General features: G+C 43.2%; 1 protein-coding gene across 22 annotated transcripts in view; it reads left to right on the top strand.

Moving 5' to 3' along the window:
- The window catches only part of IKZF2 (IKAROS family zinc finger 2), a 116107-nt gene that overhangs the window by 56409 nt on the left and 34210 nt on the right, over positions 1-25488 (top strand). For 18 of the 22 annotated variants that reach the window (XM_068686365.1, XM_068686373.1, XM_068686368.1 and 15 more), the window contains 2 exons: positions 1949-2215; positions 12305-12472. In XM_068686365.1, coding sequence (XP_068542466.1) covers positions 1949-2215; positions 12305-12472 — 435 coding nt within the window. The remainder of the gene's footprint in view (positions 1-1948; positions 2216-12304; positions 12473-25488) is intronic. The other 4 variants (XM_068686362.1, XM_068686357.1, XM_068686356.1 and 1 more) reach the window with 2 other exon arrangements.

The following is a 25488-nucleotide window of genomic DNA, read 5'->3' on the forward strand; positions in this document are numbered from 1 at the left end:
AAGCAAGCCGGGATCTCGGGTGAGCAGCGCCGGCGCTGCTCCTGGCCCTACTGTAGCTACTTGTGTGGCCAAGTGTATTAAATCCTGCTCCTGAGGACAGTGAAGCATTTACTCAGGCTCCATTCTCTGATTTGCTGAATACCCCAAAAGGCTGCTATTATTAGAGAGAACTGCCATTCCTTAGCTCTAAAGTCAGGCTGTCCATAAATCACCAACACGTGCTTCGTGCGGGGAGACAGGGTGAGGACCTCGGCTGCCTCCCCGCCAGCGTCCTCCCTTCTGCTCGGCCTCCTGGCCAGGAGACCAGCAGAGATTGTGCCCGGCCTCCCCTTGGCCTGCTCCAGAGCTTTGCAGTTGCAAAGTGCTGTGATGACGGGGCCTGTGCTGTGATACGCGGCCTCGTTCGGGCTGGGCTCTGCTGCAGTCGTGCTTCCATTCCTGAGCTCCTATTAGCGCCTCAGTGAGTAGTGGAAGATGCATTTCAACAATTTTATGATTAAAAAGCAGCATATTAACGTCTTTTGGTCTCTGGTGCCTTCGTCCCTTTCATTATGCTCCGTCTGGTAGTAAGAGCCATGGTTTAGAATTGCAACATCGGTCTCTGAACCTTGTGTTTTCTGTAACCATAAATTTGGGGGCAGGAAGGAGGAGAAGGGATGAAGGAGCAGCTTGAAGCAGTAGGGTTAGTTCTTCCGATACTATCAGGCCAGTTGTTTGAAAGTGTGATGGCTCGCAGTGATCAGACACACTTCTTTCTAATTCTCCTGTGTATTTCTCAGATGTGGTGGGTGCTGCTCTGGGGCATTTCTAGCAGGGCTCTGGGGGACACCAGGCGCTCCCAGGCCACGCGCCTGCCCTCAGATCCCCTGCTGCCATCGGCTAATGGCCTTAGCACCGAGGTCAGAGGCTGCTTAGGTACGAAGGCTGAATCACCTCCTTTTTAAACCCCTCAGCAGGATCAAGGCTTATGGAAAGTGGCACGTGGGCTCGCCTTCTGGCTGGCGGTGCGGATGGAGAGTGTGACTGTGGGGCAGGCCTTTCGGCAGTTTCCACCGACCGTGGAAATGTTGAAACGTGGGTGGCTGGGGGTGGGGGGGGTTAAAACGCCCCTGCACTGAGGCCCCCTGCTTAAAAAAAAGCGTGATTTTCCTTCAAGACTTGCTGATCCCACGAGCTCTTGCTAGTTGTAGGAGACTTGCCCTGTGACATGAGGGTCACAGAAATCAGCAGGGTGCCCATGGGCCTGACCAGGCAGACAAGAAAGCTCTTGACTTGCACTTAATTTCACAGATATACGTAAGCCAGCAGTGTACGTCTCGCTTCAGACCTGTTTGCCTTGGCAGCGTCCCATTTAGGTGAATCAGAAGATGGTGGCAGGAGAGCACTCAGGGCTCCTGTGGCGATGCTCTCCCCTCCGTCAGGAGACGTGCCTGTGCAGGCAAGGTGCTGTGGAGATTACTGCCACGGCCCTGCTCCCTCAAGTCCCTGCGTTTTGAACAATCCTGTCTGCAAAGTGTGCTCGTTTCTGTGAGCTGTGGCTTTGGGAAGGTTGGGGCTTGCTGCCCTAACTCGGGGCGAGAGGTGTCTGGCTCCGTCCTGCCCGTGTGCTTGAGTCCCTCAAAGGGAAGGGGGGCTCCTGTGTTTCACGTTGAGCAGCAGGAGATCAGTTTTTAAGCCTGTCAATCTCTCTGCAGTTTCTGGTAGGTCTCTGGATCGCTCCGTGTCTTAGTCTCTAAGCTGTAAAATAGGGGTAGAAAACCAGGAATTTAATTCCTTGAGGAAATATTCGGTCACAATGTGTGCAACTGTTACCACCGCAAGGCCTGCGTGTTGCTTTGAGCCTTCAGCCTCTGCTTCAGTACTGGCAATAGTAGCAACCTACCTTAATTGGGAACTTAGAAAGTACACATTTTTAATGTTTTTTATTTTTATTTTTGTTTTATTTCAGCAAATTCAGTAAAGCTAGAAATGCAAAGTGATGAGGAATCTGACAGGAAGCCCCTGAGTCAGGAAGATGAGGTCAGGGCTCATGATGAAGGAAGCAGCCTGGAAGAGCCCCTCACAGAGAATAACGAGATGGCGGATAACAGAAAGATCCAGGAGCTATCGAGCGAGGGAGGAATCCGGCTTCCGAATGGTAAACTGAAATGTGACGTCTGTGGCATGGTTTGCATTGGGCCCAATGTGCTAATGGTACATAAAAGGAGCCACACTGGTAAGCAGCTGAAAGAAAATCTGATGACTGCCCGTGGCGTCTGATGTTGATGTTACCTGACAACTCTTCTCTCTTCCCTTTCCATTCAGGGGGTAGCAGGTGGCTGGGGAGGGGAAAGGTGGGCTTGGTTGTTTTGCTTCTCCCTCTGCTCCTCGGATGCTGGTGATGCTTCCTGATGTCGTGGTGCTTCCTGATGTTGGTTTCCAGCCTTTGGTTCTTAAAAACACAACACAAGTCTGGAAATCAGTCTTTTTACTGTTCCTGACTGGGGGAAGATGGCAAGAATAATTCTCCAGCATGGGGTGTGTGTGTGTGTTTGTGTGTACAAGGTTATTGACCCTTTACAGTGAGTCTCAGAGCTTTCCCTTGGAGCTGCTCACAGTTGGATGAGGCCAGCAGCCTGGGGGACACACAAGTCCTGCATGAGGGGCTGGGCTTGCTGCTGGGTGACCTGGCCAAACCCAGGCTTAGCAAACCCATGGGTGAACACGTTACCTCATGCTGGGATGCTGATCCTGGGGCTGCGGTGGACTTGCTGCTCATCAGGTGACAGCTCCAGCAGGGAAACCTCACTTGAACCTCTCTCATGGGCTAGTGCTTCCTCCCCCTGACCATACAGATACCATTTTTGTGGCAGCTTTCAGTGCATACATTCTCTTTTTGCTTATTTTTATTATTAGTACTACTATTGGTCGGAAACCAAAACATCTTACTAGGTGTAAGGGTTTGAGAAGTCAAGTGGCAGATGAAAACCTTTGCCATGTGCTGACTGAGTGGGTCTTTGGGACTGGAGGAGTTTGGGGCTAATTCAAGGAACTGGGGTGCCCGGGGGCTGATACACACTCACCTCTGCTGCTGCTCAGGTGGGAGCAACAGCTGCCTCTGACAGGACAAAAGTGCAGGCGTTGCCTCAAGATAGCACTTGGGTCTGGTGGAATCTGCCTGGCCAGAGCCTTTGATGCAAAAAAGCACTTACCCATGCTTAAACCACATAAAAAGACATGCTTAAGTCACCTGAAGTGCTATAATATATGCTTAAATTGAGACCCACACTTAAGTCTTGCAAAGGTTAGGCAGGGTTTTATGTTGGAGCCTTGGGGGGTGTTTGTTCTCCATGTTTTTGTGGACAAAATGCAAGATTTTTATTATTTTTTTAATCTCTCCCTGCTGTTATTTACTGGGGTGAGTGGCTCCCACTGTAACTGTGAGATATCTGCCAGGATATAAAAGGAAAAGTGGGGTTTTAAGGTAGAGTAGGAAAAGACTTTGTCTAATCCCTTTGTAAACCTGGCAGTTTGCAGTCAAGTAGCGTGCGCTTGATGGGAAAGAAATCAATAGAATTTCTGTACGGAGGAATAATAAATATATATTACATAGTTAATGCCCTGTATATAAGCTGTATTGATAATAACTTAACATAAATGTATAATGCAAAGCATTGCAGTATCGTTTATGATGCAGTCATGATTTTAGACAGCAATTACGACAGGGGAAACGCATTAGCTGTAGGAACGAAATCTTGATTAACAATTTGACGTGCTATTACGAGGAGAGGGGAAGGGAGCAGAGAAGGCAGCAGACTGAGTCCCAGCTTTCAACCTCCTGAAAAGTTTTTCATTGGCGCTCGCATCTATCTGAGCATATGTATTGTAGGTGCATCAGAGTCCACGTATTTGAACCTGAACAGATAAATTAGGCCTGCTAAATTTATATTTAGGTGCTTAATTAAATAGTCTGTGTTTTTTGGAGATAGCTTTATCTTTAAATACTGCCGAGCTGCCTTTGCATTTTAAAGAAAACAAGCAAGTTCTGAACGAGTAGGACAAAATGTCATCTGCGTGCAGGCGATGACCACCAGAGATGTGTGAATTGATAGGAATTGCGTAACCAGGAGCTTTTTCCTTCTGGTGGCACTTCGTTGAGCCATGACTTTTCCCATCTGAGCAGAGGAGCTCCGGTGCACTGCTCTGTACAGATGATCTCAAGCTTTATAGAAGTGGCCTCCCTTTCCGTGTGCCGCCTGCTGCTCTACTCTCAGTAAACCAGTTGGCAAATTTTGCGGGGGATTTTTTTTTTCCCCCGCTTTGTTTGTTTGTTTTTTAATACATGCTGCTACTTCACTGTCCACAACAGAAGGAGAAGCTTGCTTGGATTTCCACATCCTTGATTTTAAGGAGTATTTTTAACCTACTGGTATCTCTCTCTTAAAGTGCAGTATTTGAAAATACATCGCCACTTCCTCAGCAGTTGGGCTCAGCGGGCTGGCCCCAGCTCTGGAATGAGCCCTGACCTGTGGGCAGTCTGGTTTTGCAGCCCAGGGGAGAATGGTGGAGGGAAGGGAGGTTGTCCCTGGTGAGTGCGAGCGGATGATATTCTTTATCAGCTAACGCAACTGGCATGTAAATCCCTACCTCTGAAGCCAGTTCATGGGTGTCTTGGGAGCTGGATCCTGCCTCACTCTCCTCTTTATCGGTGCACAGCCGAAGCACGGTCTGGCCAGTTGTTTGCACTGGCAAAAAACAAAGTCCTTTTCCCTTCCCCAAAAGCCTGACAGCATTCTATGTAAATCACCCAAAATGCTGTGGTCACGGTAGAGGTTGTAATTTGCATGTATGCTGGGCCGAGAGTGTGGCTTCCTTACACCAGGGACTGAGGCTTTGTGAAAAGCTGTGCCATATGGCTTTGGCTGTGTTGTGCATATAAAGGGAGATGGTTTTCTGCAGACGTTATTCATCTGTTGCTGAGGAGCAGTTGTCTTTCCCCTGCCACATTATGATAGTTCAGTCAAACGCGTCTAGGGATGGAAAAAATAACCTCTGCCATGGGTAAGGTCAGAGCAGATGAGTTCAGTGTCCCATCTTTCATCCTCATGTGCTGGAGCATCTATTCCCTTGATGCCTGTGGCCGCCCCTTCCCATAATAGGGCCAGGGATTTCCTATTTATCCTTCGAAGCACTGGGCATGTGGTGCAGGGGATGCTCTGCTCCCCGGCCCCTCCGTAGCAGAGCTGCTCACCTGCTAGCACAGAACACATTTCTCTGAAACGCTGACAGTTCAGGTGAAGCGTTTGGGTAATCTGCGTGGCCATCAGCAGAGCGCCTTTCTATTTATTTGTCATCGCTGACAGGAAATAAATGAAGTGCTCGATGTGGGAATTGTGTGATGCACTCCCTGCTGTAGGGAGCTGGGTAACTCTGCATCCCCTTCCTCACGGGCTCGTGTTGGAAAAACAGCAAGTGTCAGGTTCAATTTACTTTCCTCCTCTCCCATACTATCTCCTTTTGGTCCAGTTTTCCTACTCCACATCAAGTGCCCCAGGTTGCAGCATCTTTATCAGAGTTTTTTGTTAGTGCAGGAGGTAACAAAATCAGTAATATTGCCACTGGATACTCCAGGGGCTTGTGCTGGGGCATGTTGAGGAACGGGGAGAGAAAGAAGTTCGCTTCAATAATCCAATTTGTCCGAGGTAATGAAAAGGAACACCGAAGACTTCTCACCTCTTTAGGCTTTCTACTAGTGGGTCTGAATTAAAATTTCCTCATTTTTGGCAAAGCAGCAACTATTTACTGTTACAGCCATGCTGTGGCCATGAGAGGTAAGCTCCACATGTTGCTGTGTCAATAGTGATTTTTCTCCAGCCCTTTCTTGAGTCCACTGCTGGATTTGGAAACACCTTTTATTTCTGAGAGGGTTGGGACCATCCTCATTGTTGTAAGATTTGGGAGTGTTAGACACCCGGAGGTTAAGGGATTTGTTGTGCTGATGCAGCAGGACAGCTGCTGCGCCCCAAGCCTCGGGGAGAGGACTTGGGGTGCTGGACACGACGCAGCAGGCACAGGTGGTAGCTCTGACTGTGCTCTCTGTTTTGGCTGCTGTTGTGTTATTTTTAAGCTTTTGTGGGGTGCTAACGGCAGGAAGATCTCAGATTTTTGCTTGCTTTCCACATGCATTTCAGGACCATCAAGTCAGTGAAATGGGATTCAGTACGTGCCAATGAGGAGCACTTCCAGGTTCTACCTTAACATTCATCGTGTTATAATCAAACATATGCAACTCTAAATTAAAAATAATAATAAAAAATCATGTAAAATTTTAAGTCACCATCAATAATGAGGAAAAACCCAGTCATACCTTTCAGGATCAAAAATTTTTCTGCCTAAAGCAGCTAACCAGGAACAAATTTAAACAAATGGTCATATTAACACCTTACGATTAACTCCCTTAAACTGACTAATTCTTCTGGTTGAAAAGTTTTATTGGCTTTAATTTGTGATTTGTAGCCTACTGCAGGTTCCTACCTCTTGCAGTACAAATTGTTGGCACTGAATCAAAAATCATAGGGCCAGATTTCTCAATGTAATATTTTCTACTTAAATTCCTAAATGAATAATCTAACTTTTCTTAAAGTCTCATTTTGTACTTCAGCATAAGAAAGAAGAGCTTAGGTTTCTGAAATTTCTCTCCTCATAAGGATGTGTTTTTCTTGCAGTACTTGGTAGCTGAACCCTTCAGATATTTTTGCCCATTCACTTAAAGGATTTTTCTCCCGTCACAATGCGGTCATAAATTTGTGTACAGAGGACGCTTGGAAATCACCCAAGATTTCCCAGGAATTTTTCCTGAGAGATTCGTCACTAGCGTTTTATAATAAATTGCCCTATCTGGAAGCAGTTTTTTCCCCAACAGCAGCAGCAGAAAAACTTAGTAAAATCCCTGATTGCAAGTGAGGTGCAGCCTGTTAAGTGACTCTAAAAGAAGAGTAAGTAAGTATTTAGACGAGACAGTCCCCAGCATAACAAACACAGAAATGGAGCCAAGTCTGGTGCTCTGTATTTCGTTCGGGTGAAGGCACGATGCAACTCATTGCCTGCCAGGGTGTTAGCAGTGCAACTAATATTTCATTTGTGCTCCTGGGACAGAGCATAGTCCTAACAGATGCAGCATCTGAAGAAACGTTTCCTTTTACCAGAATATAAACAAAAAAATCTGCTACAGAAGGGTGAAAATCTCTGTTGTTAGTATGAGCAAATACTTAAATACTTTCTCATGGCAGCATGAGCATAGTAATGGTGCTTTAAGAGGTTAAAAGAAAATTAAATTCCTGTCTTACAGGTACCTAAGTTATATTTTATGTATCAAAAAGTGCATGCCAAAAAGAAAGGACCACAATCTTAGGTATATATTTAGCTAGGACAGATGTTAAATATAGTCCCATTGGACCTGGTTCTTTTATTTATAAGGACTTTATCCTGGCTTTCATACGTATTGTGATGAGTCTTTAAAAACAGTGTTTTTAAAAATTGTAATTAAAACACTCATAGGAAAGAGCTTGTGCACTGCTGTGAGAGTGAACAGGCCTATCTTCTAACAAAAATTTGTATACTAATGTGTATTAATCTGAGTCACTCCCATTTAATTTCAAAGGAACAGAAGTTATCAGGTGAGGGTTATGAAAATCCAAGTCTTCTTCCCTGGGAGGTCTGTGTGTTTGAAAAAGTGGCTCACTTTCCCAAATTATACCTTTTAAAGGTTTTAAGCTGTAGAAAGCACAACAGGACACCTCTGATGCAGGAAGCAATTCATTTAAAATGGAGGTAACTTCAAATATTTTCTCTTTCTTAAGAGAGTTAAAAGTTTTTTTTTGTGCAGATTTTGCCAACTACCTGTAATAGTTGCCTTAGAAGTGTTAGAAAGGTTTTGGACGCGCTTTGTCCTCGCTTCGATTTCTGTTTTGATACAGAAAATGTCACTGGTGTATTTTGCAGCCGTACGAAATTCAGAGAAGGATAACTCATACCGAAACTTCTACGCAGCGCTTCCGTGCTGAGGCGGTAAAGGAGAATCAATGTACAGGGAAGCTTCCAATTAAGCAGAAAAAGGGCTTGGTTTGCTTTTTGAAATAACATTTGACATATACATGGTAAAATATGGCAGCTATTAATAGGAAGTTAATGAGTTCATTCGCCTGGTTTCAGGTTGTATCAGCTAGAAAGCACATGCAGCTATTGCCCTGACGTCTCCAGCCAGGAGCCGTATATTAAAGATACTTGCCAAAGGACCACGTTTTACTAATAACCCTGACTCTGTCTGTCCACATCATTTTTCATCTCAGTATTTGTTTACACCACAGCAAGCCAACTTGTGTACTTTAGACACTAGTGTATCTAAAGAGCAGTGATATTTCATTATAATTTTTTTCCAGAGAAGAAATAGCTGTAATGGATGCATGTTAAGCAATGCACTGTGAAGTTTCATCAGTATTTTACTGTAACTTAGATGTAAGTATGTGAAATCATACCTGCTAATTAATACTTTATTTAACTACGAAATGATAAACTCCCTTGGGTTTTGTTCTGTTTTTCTTTTTAATTATCAGCACTGCTTCCTGGCACAGGCCTCTCTTCCTAAGCCTTTAGGAAAGGTAATACTTGGCAGCTCTGCCTTACCTTGCCTTGTCCATTCCTGAAGTAGCTTTAGATAATTAAATTCTCTGTGCGGGAGAAAGGGGCTTTTTAGGCATTCTTGGTTTTGTCTGACTTAAGGTCTTAAATCTGGAACTGGAAAGGAAACATCTTTTTTTCTTCGGTTAGCCGTTCTTCTCAGTCTCACAACTCAGTCTTTTTTAATCACTAAGGTTTCGGGGGGGTTTCAGCCATTTTAGCTTTAAAAGAGAGAAGATTTAGTAACATAACAGTAGACTAAAAATATTTTGCAGTCACGTAGTTTCCAGTGTTAAAAAGCAAAAAGCTCATTTAGTTACATTTCAGTACATGCACTTCTTAGGAGTTCTTATTTTAATAAATCAGTACAAGTTTATAGAGTCAAAAGGCAAGTACATAGATAGCTATAAACGGTGAAACATACACCGTGCTTATAATAGTCCATAGCCTCTTGTAGTCATGCGTGCAGTCTGTTTAATAGGTCTGTACTTTCTAGTACGTCTGTGCTGCAGTCATCCCTAAGGACTGGAAAATACCTTAAACACAGTCAGGGGGTGCAAAATAGAGAGGAAATGTATTTAGGTGAAGATTTTTCATGAGTCAAGTTTTTCAAGTGGGTGGTGGAGCTGCCCAGGCCAGCATCAGATAGGTTATCCCACGCATCATGCAGTGCCCGTGGAGGCTTGGGGCAGTGGAATCGGAGCGACCCTGCTGCACCAAGATCTCTTGCTGCACAAACCAACACCTCAGGGAGACCAGATTGCTGCTGTCTGATCCTAGACTTACAGCTCTACCTAAATCTGGTTTGATAATCCTTCACAAAGGATGTGCTTTATTTATTATTAACTGAATCTGGGAATATAGCAGAGTTATTATCAAAGTTATTATAAAAGTGGACGTTTACGTAAAAAATGTGATCAATTTTCAGCTTAGAAATAAACAAACCTTATACAGAAGTGTAAGGGAACTGAATAAGGATGCCAGGATTTTTTTTTAATTAATTTATTTTTTACTAGGAAGTAATAATAATGCTGGAGAACTGTTAACAGATGTGATAGGAGAAAGCGGCAGGAAAAATAAGGAACAGTCTTCATAAGGCAGTAAAGTGATGACGGTTGGTTTACTACTTATCTGAAGTGGGCATCAGACAGCAGAGTTCTTGGAAAGGCAGCAACATCTGATTATTCAGTTTTTACTTTTGGGGGGCACTTTTCTATTGGGTAATTGTGTCTCAGATTAACTGTACTAAATGTAAAAGCTGCTACTTGACAGCATGAATGACTGAAATTAATGGTCATCCCAGAAGCCTGCAGTTTAATCAAGGAGCAGAAAAGAAGTGATTGGCTGAAAGTACAATAAACAGATCAAAGCAGTTATTTACTCAGAATTAAGCCAATAAGGCAAATGAATTCATGCTGGTTTTAAATAGATTATTGAAGGTTATTGAAGGTAAAACGTGCTATTGTAGCAGACTGTGTATGTGGCAAGAAAGAAACAGACTATTGGTGGCTTTGTGAAGGATGTTCTTGTGTCATCTTGGCCACTGAGCTGTAGTGCAGTGGTTATTTGAATTCCTGACTGAAGGCTTTCAGCACCTCCTTCAGCTGCCTGCTTATTGAGGAATAATAATACCTGCTCTTATGTGGCCTCCAAGAATATCAAAGATCGGTTGGGTAAAACACATTCACTGCATAGCTTTAAATGCAGCAGGAGTAAAAGGCAAGTCTTTAGACTTGGTAAGAAACCTGCTGCAGCCTTTAATGTTGTCATCCTGAAACTGAAGCTATCATTCCTGAGAAACGTGTCAAAGGAAGGGGTTTTGCCTGTTTTCTCAGACAGTGAAAGCAAAACAGAAAAGAAAAAGAAAAAAAACACATGTATTTGTCTACTGCAATCTCTTTACATATCTCTGTTATGGACATTTTAAATGATATAACAGAAGATAATAGCTAATCAGATCCTTTAAGTGTATTGTGGGAGTTTAAAAGGGAAACCACAAACTCTTTATCAATTCCAATGAGCTTGTGTTCAGTATACTGGAAGAAAAGCTTTATGCCGTGATTTTTTTTTTAATTATTATTATTGCTCCATAATATTCTTGGCAAGAATGTAGGAACCTTAGCATTTTCTGCAGTGCATCTGCAGTGGTTTCAGGTGTAGTTTCCAGCTCATGCACATGAAATGAAGTTGCAGAGGGTTGGTATGTATGTGGCACACCTACCTCTGGTGCCCTCCTTGCAGGACCACAACGGTGTGGTTTAAACCACTGCAAAGAATTGCTAGAGGACATCTGTAAGAGCTCCCTTCATCCCTGTTTCCATTTGAATCAAAAGGCAGATGCTGGAGTTTACACTAGACACGTGAACTACTTTGATAAAAACATAACATGATTTTTGTGCAGCAAGGGAGTAACCATTTTAGGGCAATTGAAAAAGAGTTTGGAGAGATGTGACGGGTCACAGAGCATGTTTATTTTTCATGAGAACTGTGCTTCAGGCCGGTGAATTCAACCTCAAAGTCCCACCAGGATTTGACCGAGGCTCCATAATAAGTGATGTACTGAAAAAAAATGAATGAAAAAATGAATTTCTGCTTACATCTGAAATGTGATGTTCAAGACCTTGTTGAACTGGGGCCCTGGTTGGTGAAATGATTTCAGCATTGAAAGCCTGGCTTCAGTAAAGCACTTGGGCACATAGCAAGTGTGAGCATGTACTTGGGCCCTGTTGATTTACACTGCACCCAGTGAGGTATAAGTAGGTGATTACGGATGACTGTGTGGGCCTAAGGGTCCGGGACAGACCCGAGTGTCCTCAGCAAATGTTGACGCAGAGTATGGTTTTAATATTACTTTACAAAATCTGTGTTAGCTTGTATGTTTTTGCCTCTTTAAATTAAGAAATAAAAATAAAAAATGGATGCTCATGGATCCAATCCCGACTGTCAAGGGCAACTATGAATGATTAACATCAACTTAATCTGTGTGTGTGTGTTTGTGTGTGTGTGAATGCTTGGGGGGAAGGGAACAGGTAAGGGGTAGAGTTTCTCTTAAAACTACTAATGATTTTTTTCACCTAGCAAGTCTTTTCCATTAGTTTTACTTAAAATACCAGTTTTCACTTCCCAAAGCTTGTGGGCCTGATCCTCACTTGCATTAATTCTCCTCATGCCACTCCAGTGAGGGAAAGCAGCCTTTAAGAGGGGATGTCAATTAAATTGTAATACAAGTGAAAGATTTGGTTTGAAGCGAAGACCTTAATATCTGTCCAGGTCAAATTGTCATGATGAGTTCTAAATACTCATCTAGATCAGACCGATACTAAAAATAAGTGGAAAACCATAGCGATGAACACCACAAAACCCCAGTCATGGATCTAAATTTTGAGCAGAGCTCGTCATTTACGAGGGATGGAGCCTCTGAGGTGAAGAACTTGAGGAAAATCAGGCTGTGCTGATCACCTCGAGTGCTGCAGTATAAGGGGGAGAGCCCCGAGTCAGTGCCAGAGGCTTTGCCTGTTGTAGGCCCGGAAGATGGTGGTGGCGGGAGCGGGCCTGGGTGAGGAGGTGCTGTTACACAGGGTGGGGTGACGGGCTCCCTGCACCTTCTGGCGTTTCTTGACAGCTTTCTTCCTTCCATTTTCCCTTCCAGGTGAACGCCCCTTCCACTGTAACCAATGTGGAGCTTCTTTTACCCAGAAGGGGAACCTGCTGAGGCACATCAAGTTGCACTCTGGGGAGAAACCGTTCAAATGTCCCTTCTGCAGCTATGCCTGCCGACGGAGGGACGCCCTCACAGGACACCTCAGGACGCACTCCGGTGAGCCCACCGTGTCATTTCTATCCTGTTGTTTCCTTTCTCGTCACTGTTGAAGGTTGTGAAAATAACTGTGTGTTCCTGGTGGCTCTGTACCTGCCTCTTCAGAGAGCATAGCTCTGAACTTTGGAAAAGCCTCGATGTGAATCAGTGAAGTTGTGGTTCGGCCACACCTCGCCTTTTGTGTAACTGAGCTCCTCTGCTGATGCTATCGCATTTCCCTTTGAACGTCTCCTTGGGTGTATCCAGACTTGGCTGGCAGATTGTTCTGACACTGGGCCCCAAAGTGGCTGTGAAATTCCAGAGATCTCTGAGAATGCGTTTGTGCTTTTGGAAGCCTGCTCTGCAGTTTGTACCCATTTCTTCATCTAATAAATGCCATATGCTGGTAGAGTTCATACTTGTTCATCTTTCAAAATCCTCCTAATTGCATTTTTGTTTCGGTTATTTCTCACTGTGAAGTCCTAATTCATGGCAGGTACAGCACTTACCCGAGAGCAGAAGGTGGGGAAGAGAGACGGGATTTTCCTTGCCAGGGGTCTCCTTGGTATAGTTTTTTGATAGGATCTAAAAAAAATACCTGTCACATAATTGCACGTTAGTAGACACGTTGATAGCCCTGATGGTCAGGATCTGGGGTGTTTCTGGTCTCTGTATGCTACCCCAAGGTGGGCTGCATTCTGTCTGCTTACTCATTTGTGTAGGACTTGAGTAAGATCTTAGCTTGCTGTGTTTTTTTTCCTAGGATGTTCAACTTTTATGTCCAGACCATTAATAGGGGACTATGTTTTTCATTGTTGAATGAGCAGAGATAATTGGACTGGTTAGAAGTGACAGGATTATAGATGAACTTTTTTTTAAAGGTGTTAGCAAATGTGTGACTACTGAAACACGGTGGTTGAAGTGCAGCTGCAGGCAGAAACTCTGCATGTGAAAATGTCATTGTGGAGCTTCCTGACTCTTTATACACATTTTTTCTAAGGGTCAGCCTCACTTCTGTGGAGCTTTCTGTTTCACGAGCATTAGGTTGATTTTAGGATCCAGAGTTGCCTTTACATTTCTGAGAATCATAAAGGATAAGCTAGTAAATTTCTCCAGGTAGACTTCTTCTCCAGGTAGGCTTCAGAGTATACAGGAGGCTGCATTATTGCACACATCCTTCTGACGGAAAACATGAACGTGAGTGCAAGCATGGGACTAGGCTGAAAGAGCATTGCCTGAGAGCTGTCAGCTGAGAGGATTTGATCTGAAAGTCAGAAGGGAAGATGTCTCTGTGGAACAGTGAGTTGTAATTTTCACACATCTGACCATAACTGTAGTTTCAACTTGAAATTTAGTAAAAAAGAGAACACGATAAAAATATTCACAATTAAATTAAAAAGGGAATCGTGACATAAAATAACCCACATTACAAGACACGAACGTTGTGGTTGAAGATTGTTTTCATATTATGAATATAGATTTTTTGTTACCTAGATACAGCCATTGATAGCAATTTTTCACTCTTCCTGTGTGAAAAGTGCATGGCTGATCTTTCTGCTTTTTGCATGAGGATGAAACACAGTTAAGGTGTGGGATTTTCAGAAGGCATCTAAGCTGCTTTGGCATACAAGTCCCCCTGGAGCTCCTTCCCTAACTGATGTAGTTGTGTTCACTTGTTGATTTTTATGTTTTATTTCAATGGAGAGAGAGTCATCGCTCTAAGTTAGAACTGTTTTGAGCAGAAGCCCAGGAGGATTTCAGCTCCCACAGTACTCTCCAAGACAATTCTCAGCATATCACTTGCAGATGAAGAGTTAAAAACCTCGGATATTACCCCCAAACCTACAGCCACCTATACAAAGCTGAAATACCAGACCAATGTGAGCATGGACGCTAAGGTGTCTGCCCATCCCTGACACGTAGATTGGTTAGTTTTATGCCCACATCTGTGAACCTGCTTCATGGAGATGTGTAGATGTTTCCTAGGGATTTATACTATTTCTTATCAGTGTACTATGGAAGCACTTTCTGCTTTAATAAAACACACATCAGGGTCTGGCAGGTAAATCTTGAAGACCAGAGCAAAATGTAGTAAACTTGATTGAATGTGTGCATCTGCTATTTCTGACCAGAATAGAGGATATCAGGTAGAAAAACTATTAAAAGGGTGAGAACTGTTTTGAAATATGAGACTTCAATCCAGTTTTAATCTGGTACATTTATGTCTGAATTGAGGTGAGTCTGAATATGTTTTTATATGTATAAAAGGAAAGCTCTTTAGATCAGATACTTAGCTAATATAGATTGTAATTACATCTCCCAAGCAAGGCAAGTAGCGTTATTTTGCACTAGCTGAGAATCTGGCACATGATTACATAAATGCAAGACTAATTCATTTTTTGTTGTATGTCCCTTTCCATTTTGAGAGTGCTATTAATAAAATAAAAAATCAAGAATTTTAAGCTGCTCGTCCTTTATGTAAGGCAGAGTATGCAAGAAAGGAATCGAAGAATTTATCTTTTTTTCTGCCAGCTAGTTTGATCTGTGAATTTGAAAGCACTTTGTTTGTGTCACCACTTAGTCAGTTACACCCTCTCAGTACTGCCAGTTAGTCAATTTTTCCTCTGCTTAGTGCAGAGTTTTCATACAGTGAGACAGGGAAGGTGAAAAACTAAGGAAATGTAATTGTGGAGAGAAATTAGCAGAAACATCTTGGAGAAATTTGAAATAGTTGAAACTACTATTAGCTTAAGAAAAAAAAAATAATTTGACAGCTTTTTCTTTTTCTTTTCTTTTTTTTTTTTTTTTTTTTTTTGCTATAGCAGGTTTTTTTGCTCATGCTGTTTAATACTATTTCCTACTTATTTCAGGTGTTTCTAGCCATCACAATCCACATTTTGCCTACCTTTGTCATACAGAATAGTATCTTTCTATGTAAGCGTTCCCAGGATGAGTGGTTAGCAAAATATTACTTTGCATCTGTAATGCTGCTGCTGTTTAACCCTAAATAATTAAGGACTTATCTTGCAGTTATTTACTCCTGCGATTATTTACCTTTTACTGACATATGCAGTTCTGATGAACTTTGTGTCTATATTTTCCTCCCACATGCAGCTTCTTTGATTTCAGCAATATAATGATGCCTTCAGGACGTCAGCGGGATAATGCCTGGGGAGAGATTCATGCACAGAATTACACTAAGAGTGGGCTTGAGCCTGGAGGTACTGACAGGAATTTCAGATGTTGTTTTCAGAATTAACTCTGTAGCTCCACAACACAGATGATATTGGAGAGGTGCCTGAGTGGGCTTCCAGGACGTGAGCCTAAGGACAGGCTGTAGAGGGCAGGGGCAAAAGCTGGTGGCCCCTTTGTGCAGGGTGTGTGTGACCAGACAGCAGGCATTGGCTTCACCTTGCCTCACGTCTGTTCTTTTAGATAAATATCCAGACAAAGCCACTGTCCTGATGGAAGTCACAAAATGCCTGCCATCTCACTCTGAGACATGCCTATACCCTCCATCTCTAGAACTGCGCGACTGAACGACAGCAGATAGAACACAAATGAGACAAATTCTGCTGTAGGCAACTAAGGAACAAAATATAAATTTTAAGGACAGTTGTTCTGATGGATGGATCTGATGGTTAAAGCACCTAGGTGTTGACCTCTGTGCTTTGAAAGATGTGATGTGCAACCTGATGTTCTTTTATCCTGAAAAGCCAGGCATCCTCAGGTGGACACGTACAATTATCAATTACATTTTGACATGAATTTCTCATGTCTAAAATGGAGCCAAGTCAGCCTTTCCCTCCTAATGCTATTGTAAACAGAGACGCTTTGATAGTTATGAAAAAAGTTAAGGCTGCAATGATGAGCAAACCAGAAAAGCCCATTGAAAACATTAGTGCATTAGTTTTCAGAGCAGGGCTTGGGCAGTAAGCAGTAAATGAAGGATACGATCACTTGCTAAGGGGAAAACAAAACACGGAATAGGTTTTCATAAAGTGGGATGCATCCATCCATCCTTTGCAATAAGCAAGGGTGGTCCTGTGGGCAAATGATTTTGTGTTTTTTGTAATTAAAAGACCGTGTCTCATCATGCATACACAGACAGGCCAAATGAAGCCTTCTCAGGCATCCTTAATTCTGGAACTTCCTGATTTTTCTGTCTTTATCTTGGCAACCTCAATCACATTCCCTTACTGTGGGAGTGTGTAAGTGTTATTCATATATGAAAGCAGTTTTACTGTTTATTTTTTCCTAAAAACTGGGTAGTCAGATCATTATTTTTTTTCCTGTCACAAAAGCTTTTCCTCACAATACATTTTAAAATTTTCTTCCAAGCTACTTCTTCCATGTCTAGAAAATGATTTTTCCCTTTTCTGCTTGTAACAAATATTTGCTTTCTCTTCCCTCTCTTCTTCCTGCGTTGCTGCTGCACTTCGTTACTGCCCAGCTCTTCAATAGCACTGAACTAATGGTATCACTTTATTTGCAAAAGAAAAGCAGTGAAGCATTTGTTTTGAAAAGCAAAGCTTAGGCAAAAACTCCCAAAAGCACAATCTTAGGAAACTATGTACAGTGCACAAGACGTGTCTAATTAAAAAGGTAAATGCCCTGTATACGGAAAGGTAATTGAGTAACTCCTTTTTATATTTCTTGTTTTGCAGTTCTCATCTATAAGGGCTTGCTTCTCAGCTCCTTGTGTTGTAGCAAGCCATGTGAGGTGTCCTGTATACCTGCAATTGCATGGCTTGTGTCAGCAGATCCTTTTCTTAGGGGATTGGAGCACTGATATTCGCGCATGTGGCTGCTTAGAGGCAGAAGGAACCTGGTTCCTAATTATTATGAAGCGCCTGGCTCAACAGATGTTTGGGAGAGACATCCCACCCATGCTTGTCTCAGTCCAGCTAAAGAATCGGATGAACAAGCACAGTGCTGAAAAGCTGTTGTGCTTGAGGCACTGCCTGGCAAAAGCCAGTGAGAATTACTGAAAGAGTGGCAAAGGTGGCTATTGAGAATTGTAAAAAGTCTATGTTTAAAATTGCTTTTTTCATCTTAAAAAGACTTGTATCACTATTAACACCTCCGCTCTCAAAAGACCCAGGTAAAGTCAGTATCTATTCTGTAACCATATTTTTGATGATGAGAACATCATAATTACAACAGTCTTGGGACCTGAAATTCTCATTATACTCAGGGCTGGACTGACTCAAGCACATCATGAATGGGGAAAAAATTTAAATGTGATCAAGAAGGACACTATCTGAAAAATGAAACAAGTATGTGAAGGGGTGGAGGCGATATTTTGCATACAAATCCCAGTTGTGCAAATAGGCTACCAAACAGCATCTTTGCTTAGATGTGATGAGCCAGTGGGCATTTGTTCTGTTGATCCAATACTTAGAGCTCTATTTAATCAGGCAGAGCTGCTCTTCCTCTCAGGTTTACTTACACTGCTTCAGTTAAACTCGGTGGAATTAATCTCGTCACAAAATCATTTGGTTATTTTCTTATCAGACTCCACATTCTGAAGTGCTTTTAGCATGTGGACAGTACTGAAGCAGCTCTGCTTTCTCATTAAAGCCTCCAGTACCTAGAGGCCTTCAGTCCGTGTTGTAGTCTCTGAAGTCTGCAATATTCTGCTTTCCATGTTGTTTATATGTGCAACACTGGAAGGTGAGAAGATCAAAATACATAGAAGGGTAGGAGTTTGGTATGCAAGGTCTTTCATCCCCTAGGCATCCTCCTTTGAAGCTTAATCTTCTGCAGAACCAACTTGTATCCCATGCATCACTACATCTGAAGCTGGTCCTTGAAGTGGGGGGCTCATTTTCACCTCCAGAGTACTACTTGGACCAGTATCAGTATAAGTTATATGAAAAGATCATCCTTTATGTGCGCAGAATTATTGTAGTGTAGAAGCTTGGCCATGGTAAGCCCTTTCTGCAGAGCGTAATTATCAATGAGAAACTCTCTTTGATTTCAAGATGCTGTAAGATCATCACGCTCTTTCCAGAAAAAGTACATTTGGACTTTGTGTTCAGGAGGAACTACTAAAAAGATAAGGTTCCACCCGAAGCAAGAAACGTTCACTTTTTGCTAGTCAGACCTTTAAAAGTCTTGAAATTCCATAAAGATTCCCTCTTATCTGCAGCAGTTATGAATCAATCTTTGACTGTTCAACCCAAGAGATCTGTTTCCTGCAGATAAGACGGAGAAATAGGAGAAGTGGTCATGGTAAGCAAAGGTGAACGTGCTATATACCAGCATCACGAATCTCTCTTAGCAATGGGTATCAGCTTTTCTCCTTTTTCTTTTTTTTTTTTTTTTTTTCCCCAGGGTGTGCAATTGAGATGACAGGGGAACAGATGCTGTACAGCTCCCTGCTTCTTCCGTGTGTAAGCAGGGGATGCCCTGTTCCTGTAGTGCTTTGGGGCTGCTTGTAAAGTGACTGGATAAAGAAAGGCTCACCCTCCTACACCAGTACCGGGGGGATATTCTCATTCCACATGTCAGTTCACAGTAAGATTACTAGATGCTAAGATTTGTTGTATCTGTGGGATGAGTCTTGTGCCTCCTGGCATATCTTGGTGGAGCATGGCCATGATAGGTCTCTGCCACCTGCAGGTTTCCCAGCAAGCCCTCCCTTTTTCAGCAGAGAGAAAGTCTGGAGAGAAGTTTCCCTGTCTCGTCCTGTCACTGATCAAGTTTCCTCTCCTTAATGAGCCAAGGTTGCAGAGTTGTACATGTGGTGTCAGGACCTGTAAGTCTCTGGCCCCTTAGCAAGGAAGAGTTACTGTCAAGGTAGGAGATCCTGCACCCCAAATTGGAGAAGAAAATGGAGTATTAATGTCCCCAGGGCTTCAGGTTCACCATGAGGGAAAGTTCCTAGGGCAGATTTCTGTTCTGCAGTGTGACAGGATGCTTACAAGGAGGAGACTGCATGTCCTTTGCCCTTTTTTTCAGACTTCCTGAACCTTCTATCAGCATATTCAGAAGGTCAGACAACACCACGGTACTTGGGTGTTTCAAGGTCCTTGTTTAGACATCTTCAGCACAGTGTAAGATTGGCGTGGCATCATCCCTCATTAATTTCAGTTTGTTCCTTCTTCATGTGTAGCACCAGTGCCAAAATGCAAGTGTGTGTTTGGTACAGGACTGCTGATGTCCAGTTTTCTGCCTGTTTTCTGTCTCCCCTCCGTGCTAGCAGTTCATATCCTTCTAGTGGGACAGGCCAGCTTTTGTGTGCTCCAGAGAGAAAATGGACGCTTCTCCACTGCTGAGTGATGCCAATCTTTGTATCAGTCATCTTGCATTGCAGCAACAAATGCAATGGTGACTTTCTCTTTCCTCTAGGCATTGATTGTGCCACAACACCATGTGGGATTTCACTAGCACCAAAAAGGCAGATGAACATGATAAGGCTTCTGCTTACAGAGCAGCAGCGCTAAGCAGCGCGCCTAACCTGTTCTTTGAACATCCAGGGAGGCTGTGTTTCTATTGCCTCCCTAGGGAGACAATTCCACTTCCCATCTGCTTTTTATAGCTATGACTCTCATCCTTATACTTAACCTAAACTATTCTTTCTTCTGCTGCAGATTATTGCTCTGGCTAACACCGTCTTCTGTGCCTGAGTAATTCCTGTACTCAGTTTATACTGTGACAGCATTTATAGTCTACAGTCATCTGTCCAATATTGATTCTGTTCTAGACTGTCTTTATTTTTCTAATTCTCTCATCTTTTTTATTACTGATTTTGATTTTATTTTTTTTTTGCTACTCATTTGTGAGGGACCTAAATTGTGAAGTCATTTTCCTCTTGGGGAAACAAAGATGAGTGTAGATGCAGACCCCTTAACCTCATCTCTGCCTCAGTTGCCTATCAGTGAAATCAAAATACGAGAACTTCTCAACCTGGTCGTGATGGGGAGAGGGCAGGATGCACAAGAGATTGCAAGGCTCAGGCATATTGCTGCAATGAAGGTCATGTAAGTACATAGCAGAGTACTCCAGCGCTGCTGGCGCCCCTGCTGCATAGCATTGCGTATTATCTCCTTAGTTTTACGTATCCTTTGTTCAATAGTGAAATGAGATAATTACAAAGTGGAAGGAATAATAACTTTGTATTGTTACCGTAACCACTGAGGTATTATACCGTGATACCTGCGTGATTATCTTAGACACAATAGTAAGGTGATTATTAATAATACTAAAGGACTTACTACTTAGCCTGCAATTTTTGCGTCTTGTTTCCTTTATGAACCCTATCTATTTCATCAGCCCAAAGCCTGTGTGAAGTGGGTATGTGTTGTTGCCTCGCTTTTCAATGATGGGAAAATGAAACAGGAAAAAGCCCTAGGAGACCCAATTTGCAAAATCAGGTATCTAAGCACTGAGGTAGCTTAATTTAGATTACTTGTCTTTCTGCACCAGCACTGCTATGGACAGGCTGTCAGGTGAGGGTCTAATAGCTGAGATGTTTAAAGATAGGTAGTCCCTTAGTTCTTCTAAGCTCAACCTCCAGAGGCCTCTTTTGGGCCTTGTTTTCCCTGTCAGCAGGGATTATTACACAAATCCTATATTTGTAGGCTCAGATTGGCAAAACTGGAATTGAAGGTGCAGCTGTAAACGCAGGCATTGCACAGCCAGCCTCCAGACCTCCTCTGGGAGCTGGGTGCCTCATGGCAGTGCAATACCATTGAGGGACATGGCGCAGTGAATCAGGAGTCCCCCTGCTCCAGAAGCAGCCTTCTGAGGTTGTTTTTGCAGAACAAGAGGACCAAGGGGTGACAGAGCTTTCTCGTGCACTTGAGAACACGGTTTTTGACTTGACGAAGCCACATCGCAGCAAAACCAAGACCAACCGCTGCTTGCACGTACTCTGTTTGAGCAGCAAAATACCACAGCAGCCCTAAGGAGGAAAAACCTATTTTTCTTTCCCCTGAGAAAACTATTTTCAGGGGTGAGAAGCTTTTGCATTTTGCCTCTGAGGAAAGGAAATGCAGCATTTGGAAGTGGCCTTTGTCAGTTCTCGAAGGAGCTTGTGAAACCCTCCAGCTTAAGAAAGTTGGAGCTTGGAACCACGGACTGGTTTGAGGCCATCTTTCATTGCTATCTCAGATTTTTTATGGGGCAATGTAAAATGGAAAACTGCCACCAACATTTAGAAAATATATGAGTGCTTCAAGGTGTAAGAGATTTTTTTTTTTTTTTGCCATCTGGAAAGGAAGCCAAAAGAAACTGAAGGGGAAAAAAAAAACAACGTGGTTAACACTGTACCACGGCAGAGCTGCAGAGAGCTGCTACTGCTGTATTCTTCTGAGCTCTCAGCAACCTGTAATTATGAATTGGCTTACAGCTAAGATATTGATGGATATCACTCAAGAAGGAAAATGAGAATGTCTACTTTTTTTTTTATAGTGAACCTGTACTGAACTCTGAGTGACTCTCCTCCTATTTATAACCCTGTATGAAGTTCAAGGAAACTTGTCCTGGAGGTTTCCCATGAGAGGGAACTGTGTTTTTACCTGACTAAAGCTCTCTGGATATTTTCCCATTTTTTATTTGATCTAAGTGTGAACTTTCTCCACCCTCTGCCCCTCCTTCTTTGCTGGAGTAGTTAGCAAGGCTGATTACAGCGAGGATTACACAAGAGATGCCAGTTGCACACATGTTTTGCATAACTGTGCTGTGTTGATTTCAGACAGGGTGCCCCAAGTTCCCTCCTTGCTTTGCAACAGAGAGACAAGATCTCTATCTTCATTCCTGAAGCTGGAGAAATGCTGCCGAGGCCCTGCCTATTGAAACTTTGACAAAGAGCACCTGGCTGGGACACTCCCCGGCCGCACAGTTATCTGTGTGCTCACAAGCTCTTGCTTTTGGGAAAGCCTCTGCTTTAACGTTGTTCCTTCTGTTCATGTTAAACCTGCAAGAGTAGCCGTACGTCTGTGCTGTGAGTTGGTGGGGCAGTGTTATTAGGGAGGCTTTTTGGTGTCAGGCCACAGATTGCCTCAGGATGCTGCTGTCCCAAGACTCGTCGTGCCCAGGGAGCCAGCGGTCAGTATGAAGGCCGGGGCAGCGTGCTCCTCACGTGCTCTGAGGGCCTGTGGTGAGGATCCTGGCTGGGGATTTAAGACAAGCTCAGTGCCTAGTGCTGGTTTTGGGGCCAGTTCACCTCAGCCATGGTTTGTAAAAGCCCTGAGGTCTGCTTGTTTTCTGTCAGATTCAGGGGCTGCCTGTGCTTTCTGACAGCCCTCAGACACGCGGGACAGAGCTGCTCCCGCAGGTGGGCAGGGCCTGGGCTGTTTAAGGGCTAGAAAATAAACCACGTATCAAGGACCTGCTGCTGAGAAGTGACGGTGAGATTTTTGTGAGGAAAAGCGACACGGGCCACAGGCTGTCTCTCACTTGGATACCCTTCATCTGCATGCGCTTTGCTCGTCTCCTTGGAGACAGTGGCTCGTCTGAGAGCAGCTCGCCTTGGCGAGGAGAGGCCTGGCGTCTCAGGTCTGGGGGGCGAAGCTGTGCTGCTGAGCTCTCCAGAGGCTGTGCAGGCATCATTTGGTAACGGTGTAAGCGGTTCTGTGTGAGGTTATCGAGTGAGCATCTGTCCCCAGTAGCTCTCTGGGGACATGGCGCAAATCCCTGGTGTGAAAGCCTCGAGGAGAGTCCAGCAACCTCGGTCCCTCAGCAACCAGAAATGTTTGTGAAATTTCTCCCTTCCCTTTTCCTTCTTCCAAAGAGCTGAGTCAGCTGGACTGGCACGTCTGGAACTCGGTGGCACTGCGAGCGGGCGGCCTGCCAGCTGCATTACACACCGCATCCACAGGAACACGTCACTCCCCCCCCTTCTCTTTTTTTTTTTTTTCCTTTGTAATCTCCACCCTCTCCCTTTTTTTATTTTTCCTTGTTGATCCGTGTAGGTGAGTCAGAGAAACCTGCTCATCCACAACCTGTTCCTTCTTGCCAAATCCTGGAGCAGCACTCCCAGTTCTTGTTAGGTGTCAGGAATAGGTTATGAAAACAAAAGCTGATATAGGCAGTGCGCTGGGTATAGAGCACATACTGTAAATGAAAATTAAATGCACAGTAAATGTGCCACTTAATGCGTTCCTAATAGAGTGATGTCTTTTGTAGGAGGCACTTTATTCTGTGATTCATTTATAAGATTAGTTTTCTTCCTATAAAACACCAGGATGGAACGGGGAAATGATTTGAGGCATAAGTAAGAGCACATTTAGGGAGAACGGCATCTCAGCTGCACTGGATTTTAAAACAACAGGAGAGTGGAAAATTCCAGCAAGAAAATAGGTTGTACACAAATGTGCTTTTGAAAGAAATGGCAGTGCTTTGATATCAATTGTAGCTGTAGTAATCTGAAGGAACTCCGTTGATATTGGCAGAATTCCTCCGAGTGTACGTTATTGATGTGTTTCTAACCCCAGGAATTAAAAAAAGGAAAAAAAAAAAAAAAAAAAAAGATGAATCTGGATCCTCCAGGTCACAGAGGCTTATAAATGAGGAGAGTGCAAGGTGCTAAATTGCCCTTTTTATTCACCTGAAGACACTTACTTCACGAGTGGGGGGGGAGGGAGAAAACATGCAAGCTAACCTTTCCCTTTGGTCAACAGACTCCAGGAGGTGGAAGCTGAAGGAAGGTAGTGTCATATCTGACTTGGAGAGGAACTGCAGGTGTTGGTAACGCTGTAGAGTCAGATCTGTATCAATATCCGTAGCTACGTTACCACTGAGCAGTTCCAAAGGATGGATTTTTGGCATGTTTTGTTGGAATGAAGCTGCTCAAATTCAAAGAATAGATCATCCACCAGAAAAAGTGCTTCGTTTGACTTTTATGTGCCACAGTAAAATGTCCACGGTAGCTATATTGTGAAAAATGTATCCATTATGTTCATGTCATTAGTCTTCTGCAAACGATGAGTTTGTCCCAAGGGCTAATGAGGAGCCAACTTCAAGAGACTGCAAGTGCAGATTTGGTTCAGATGCATGAGATTTCTGCCTTCATCAGCGTAAACTCCAGGATGAATTTGAGCTGGCTGGCATGCAGTTGCTGGGGCAGAATTGGACAGTTGGTAAAGAGACAGGAAAGGACCGCTTTGTGTCAGGTAATCTGTAACAGTTAATTCTCAGAGTTCAAGCCTGAGACAAAAAGACAGGAAGGCTTACTGCCCGACCACATTCTGCAGAGGACAAACCTAGAATACAGGCGAAAAAGGACTTGCCAAAGACATTCAAGATATCAGTGCTGCAGATGGGAATGAACCCAGATGTCCTAAATTCCCAATCCCTGACTCTGTTACAAGGCTCTCCACACACCAAGGAAAAAATAGTAGATGTAAGAAAATTAGAAAATTTTTTCTTCCAGGTATTGTGCAATAAGAAGTTTTATAGCCTTTCATTCTTGTTTCAGATTTCTTAGAGAAATTGCTTGTTTTGAATAGTGTAGTGGAGCCGTCAGTATGATTTTTTTTTCCTTTCATCAAAGAATGCAATTAAATGTATTCAGAGTTTCCTAAACTCCCTGTTTTTACAGGAAACCTTTTTAAAGCATTTCTGGATGTTTAGAGAGCTGTGTCTTGTGTTTTCCAGCTTTTCTGTCTACTTTCAACCGAAGTAGATGCTTTTGCTTTCATTCTTTTCTTTTACTTTCTTTTGGTTTAATTTCACACCCATATTTAATTTCCTTTCATTTTGCCTGCCTTTCTTTCAGCCAGGATACAGTTTTTGAATCCATCCAGGGCTTGTATTGCAAAACTAATCGCACCAAAAAAGAAACACCCTAAAACCCCAAATCTTTCCTTTCTTCCTCTCCCTCCTTTTCTCATTCTCTCAGCTGACCAAACCTAAAAAAAAAAAAAAATCAAGGGAACTGCAAGTGCTCTGGAACTGTCATTATTTATTTTTTCTGCTACATAAAAAGTCTAGGGAAGATATCAAGACTAACAGGAATTGCTGGATTTTAATACCCAAAAGAGATTAATGTAATTTCGATGTCAGATGTAGGCACTTGATGTATAGAG

Source organism: Anas acuta, chromosome 6 (genome assembly GCF_963932015.1).
Source record: "Anas acuta chromosome 6, bAnaAcu1.1, whole genome shotgun sequence".
Classification (NCBI taxonomy): domain Eukaryota; kingdom Metazoa; phylum Chordata; class Aves; order Anseriformes; family Anatidae; genus Anas; species Anas acuta.